The sequence below is a fragment of the Quercus robur genome, chromosome 10 (genome assembly GCF_932294415.1).
Source record: "Quercus robur chromosome 10, dhQueRobu3.1, whole genome shotgun sequence".
NCBI classification, from domain to species: Eukaryota; Viridiplantae; Streptophyta; class Magnoliopsida; order Fagales; family Fagaceae; genus Quercus; species Quercus robur.
The window spans coordinates 16,373,401-16,378,291 of record NC_065543.1 but is presented as its reverse complement, the minus strand read 5'-3'; the positions used below and the strand labels follow the sequence as shown (position 1 = coordinate 16,378,291).

The 4,891-nt window shown below is 30.5% G+C and overlaps 1 protein-coding gene across 1 annotated transcript; it reads left to right on the top strand.

Moving 5' to 3' along the window:
* Nucleotides 1–2,777: 2,777 nt before the first annotated feature.
* LOC126703357 (NAC domain-containing protein 104-like) lies at nt 2,778–4,338 on the top strand. Its single transcript, XM_050402319.1, has 3 exons — nt 2,778–3,019; nt 3,190–3,464; nt 3,916–4,338. The coding sequence occupies exons 1-3, from the start codon at nt 2,857–2,859 to the stop codon at nt 4,081–4,083; spliced, it is 606 nt and encodes a 201-aa protein (XP_050258276.1). The 5' UTR covers nt 2,778–2,856; the 3' UTR covers nt 4,084–4,338.
* The last annotated feature ends 553 nt before the right edge of the window (nt 4,339–4,891 follow it).

Below are 4,891 nucleotides of genomic sequence, written 5' to 3'. Positions count from 1 at the left end.
ATTCATAGGTCCACTATACTATTTCAACTAATTTTTACCTTTATTTATAATATTTTCATCAATAAGTTTTCAATTTCAATAAAATAAGCTGTATCTAAATAGACCCTAAATATCTCTATCAAAAAAAAAAAAAAAAACCTTACTAAGTATCCGTTTGGATCCGCGTTTGCAGATCCACATTTGCGTATCTTTTTTCTTTTTTTTTTTCAGCCGCATGTTTTGACTTTTTAGCAGTAAACAGTGCACCCGTACACTGTTCACGAGTCCCACAAACTTCATTTTTCAGCAACTTTTTCATTAAAAATGGGTCTCATGGTAGTATTCACACATTTAAAAATTATTTTGTTACAGTGTTTTCAGTTTTCAGTTTTTAGTTTCAGTAAAATAAATTCTATCCAAACGGACCTTAAATATAAACCACAATTTGGTTGGTATAAGTTGTACTTTCACATCATTCTTACGAAGAAAATGGTGTTAAGAGTTTGGTTGAAAAAGGCAACCATATATATCTTATATAAAAGCTTGACAAGGTAAAAGAATTTGTTGCACAAATTAAGCAGCTTTCACAACTGTAGCCAGAAGAACTCCATTATACATCATGGTTTCTATCAGTTTGACGGATAAGCATGAATTGTAATGCTACGTAAGCTAACAATTGTCATGGGAACAAGTCGTGCTAGTTAAAAGTGACCTACCAACTACATAGAGAGAACTTGATTCCATACCTTTAGTAAATTGTAATTATTGTTTGTGATAGCCATGAAGTGAGGAAGCTTTGTTGATTGAATATATACGTAATGGGAATGGGGTTTAATTGTTTTATCAAATTGATTTCTTTATGTTTCTATTAAGATAATGACAAGACAAAATTTACTTTGAAGGTAGAAAATGACTCGTAATCAATGGAAATGCATGCCGTCTTAACAAGGAATGACGATTGAGGGTGTTCCATTTTATTTTTGGGGCCCTTAAAGGAAGCCACCAGTTCTTTTGAAAACAGTAGCTAACCTGTGCTTTCAATATAAACCAGACATATACTCCTTTGAATGCGGACAAAGATTGACAGGTCAAATACTTCAAACTGTGTCCACTAACTCTTTCATCCATATCTAATATCATTTTGAAAATTTTATTATGAATATTAGGATCTTTTTTTTTTTTCATGATTGTGTACAATAAGGACAAGCTAGTATGGAGTGTTAGCAAAATTATTTTGAAAAACAATTTATATAAAGCATCAAATTTTTTTCCTTTTTGGATCAGATAAAGCATCAACTATTAATGTCAACTTAGCAATCATAAATTTCAGAAACAAAAAATCAGCAATAGGGTTATAAACTGATAATTATATATGTCAAGGTCATGGGTTTCTTTAACTTTTGTGACAACATGAATCATGTAATATTACTTCTACACAATCCATTCTCTCCATGTTCTAGTGATAGGACATAGGAATTTGTTTGCAAATCCTTACCTGTTTTTTTATCTCCTTCTGTCAATATTAAGATCTCAGTAAACCTTAAGGAGCCACCTCATTGGAGAGTTGTTATGAGCACTTTGCTATGATAGCATAGCCACTTGGACATGTTGATTAGACAAACCAACCAATCTATATAGAAGGGTAATACTAAATAATTGATATAGGGTAAAACTTAATTTAGAGACAAAATAACCTCTTTTTTTAAAAAAAAAAACACAAAATAACCTAATTGAATTCAAACACTCAATTACATTGAATTTAATTGTCTTTGAAAATATAACATTTATTTATATTAATGTATCCAAGTGTACGTTTGAACTCAATTGATCAGAAACCCAATATGCTGCATCTATCTAGGAATTGTAGTTAAGTTTTACCGAGAGAGAGAGAGAGTATTTCCCTCCTAGCCTTTTTGAATTCTTGTTGGAAAAAGATTAGCCATATGAAAGCTGCACGTATGGACCATAATTACTTAGTTTCCCACTTTGTAGTTCATATATAGTAAAAGGTTGAGCATTTTGACGCCTTTACATTTTACTTTAGCCTTGTTTTGAAACACATTCTATGTGTTTCGAGTATAATATTTCCTTTATGCACTGTAAACCATAATTTGCAATGGCTGCGGAGAAAATGGTGCTATGTCATGGTTGTCCATGGATATTAATTAGCATTATTAGTACTTTTTTTATCTTTTACTTTTCTTTTTTCTTTCCCTTTGCCTTTGGCTTTGGGTTGACCCAATAGTCATTAACAGTCATTCGTTTGATCTATTAATAGTACTTACTATTTGGGTTTCAGCTATTTCACATTTCTTTTTTCACATATATTTTTATGTGTAAAAATATAAACATCCTCATATTAATTATTATTGATATATGTATTAAATAATGTATGTGAACGAGTGTAAAAGAATATTTAAGCCTTACAATTTTGTCAAGACATCAACATTTTGAAATTTTTTATTTAAAAAAAAAAAAAAAAAAAAAAAAGTTTAACTTAATACTTGTCCCATATATCATCATCAAACTAAGACATGTACACATAAAACGTAATATTTCCACAAGTTCTCTTGTTTTCATGTATTAAAAAACTCTAATGGCTTGCTTGAAGTGGAAGAATGATTTTGATCCTTATCCTTAAATGACTTGTTTAATATGTACTACTAATACAGCCGTCTTTTATCGACCAACTCATTTCTATTTTTGAACAGTAATCAAGCAATCACTCTCTCTCCAAAGCACTATAAATATATACTTGACCAAAGTTTCAAACCTCAATATTACTATCATTCAAAAAAAAAAAAAAAAAAAAAAAGAACCTCAATATTACTAACATACTTTCTTTGACCAATTGTTTCATATATTTATTGTTATAGGATGGGAGATGGCAGTGTCAACCTACCCCCTGGTTTCCATTTCTGTCCAACTGATGAAGAACTTGTCCTTCACTTTCTCCTTCGCAAGGCCTCACTCTTACCATGTCATCCTGACATAATTCCAGATCTTGATCTTTGTCTGCATGATCCTTGGGAATTCAATGGCATGTTTCTTTATAATATATATATATATATATATATATATTTTCTTTTTTTTGTGTCTTGTTCTATATATTTCTGTTTAGAGTTCTAGACATGTAATAAAATGACTTATTGATCATTTTCATTACATATATATAGCTAATGAATCATATGGGTTGTGTTGTATATATAGGTAAGGCATTGACTAGTGGAAGTGTGTACTATTTCTTCAGCAATAAGGTGACAGAAAATTGGATCACAAAAAATGGATATTGGATTGAATTGGGTATTATTGATGAACCTATAGTCACCAGTGCTGGTAACAAAGTGGGAATCAAGAAATATCTTGTCTTCTACATTGGTGAAGCTCCAGGTGGAGTTGAAACTGATTGGATAATGCAAGAATACCATCTCTGCAACCATGATTTGAGGGGTGCATTGCACAACAGAAGAGGAAAACGAAAAATAGTGAGTAAATGCTAAACTGTTTCTACATCAACTTTTCATGTGTGATTTTTTTTTTCCTTTTGGTTTTTTTTATGGAAAGAAAAGAAAAATATGTAATAAGTTGTAATTGATGGAATTTAAAATGAGAAAAATAATTTTTATTCTAAAGCGAAACACAAAAAGTGGAACAATAGATTTTTATTCCATATACAGTGTAATTTTTAATAGAAACCATATGTCCAAATCCAACCATTAGTGTTCCACTTTATACTCCCTAATTTTTTTTTCTTTTTTTTTTAACTTTGATTACTTTATAAAGGAGAAAAAAGACATGTAATAGCTTAATAGAATTGATGTGATTAGTGAAGCATAAAGTCAAACATTTTATTCTTATATTTCATACAAGTTTGGAGTATAAATTAATGGCACCCTTACCTTCAGTTAGTTTATTTCCCCTTTTTGTTAATTACAGGATTGTAGTAAGTGGGTTTTATGCCGAGTTTATGAGAGGAAAGGCAATTTTGCGCAATGGTTCTGCAACAGCGATGATGAAGAAAATGGAACGGAGCTTTCAAGCCCTGACGAAATGTTTTTGTCAGCTATAGATGATGAATTTGATGACACAAGTTTTCCCAAGTAGATTTGGTATTAAGTTTTAGATTAGTTATCATGTAGGCCTTATGCCTATGTGTGCATGAAATGCAAATCTTAGTCAAAGTGTAAGATTGATATCTTTACTAAGTAATCTTTTATCTTTTTTCTGATTTTCATTATGCTGGCTACTTTGTGTTGCCGATGTATAAAGAAATGTTGTATACAGTGCACAAAATTCTCATTTCAACAGTATATGGGGTACTTTGTGTTACCATTGTATACTAAAGAAAATTTCAATATATCTTTTAAAAGTTGCCTGCTTAGCCTAGCATGTTGTCATCTATGCTGTTAGCTTCCACAACTGGATGTAAAACAAGCACTTGTAAGTTGTAACACACCGGATATATTATTCCACACATGTTTAAGAATGTTCGGATTAATGAACTTTCCATGCTTAGACCTTTGAAGGGCCAAAAATATATATACAAAAACATGAGCTTGGCCTAAAACGTTATGTGATATAGGAATATTAAGATGAATTATTGACGAGAAAAATAGAGAATACAAGATATTATTATTTTGACAACTTACGTTCATGGTGTAAAGATCAACATTACCTCTTTATTATTAATTTCATATGCATACGCATTCAAAGAGAGCAAAATAGGTGTAATATGATGAGTTCAAATTCAGCAAGGATGGAGTGTAAAACTCTTGTTTTATACCATTCAATAAGAGATTATCACGTCAACTTTTCACTTAAAACTCAATAGATCCTATCATGCATAATAACATCTCAATAAACTCACAATTAATTTGGATTTTCAAATAGATATTAGAACTGATTAAGTATG

Bases quoted from the DNA above. Each gene is read 5' to 3' on its own strand.
- LOC126703357 (XM_050402319.1), top strand. From the start codon at position 2,857: ATGGGAGATGGCAGTGTCAACCTACCCCCTGGTTTCCATTTCTGTCCA. The intron at 3,020-3,189 runs GCATGTTTCTTT...TTGTATATATAG, and splicing joins TGATCCTTGGGAATTCAATG to GTAAGGCATTGACTAGTGGA. The intron at 3,465-3,915 runs GTGAGTAAATGC...TGTTAATTACAG, and splicing joins GAAGAGGAAAACGAAAAATA to GATTGTAGTAAGTGGGTTTT.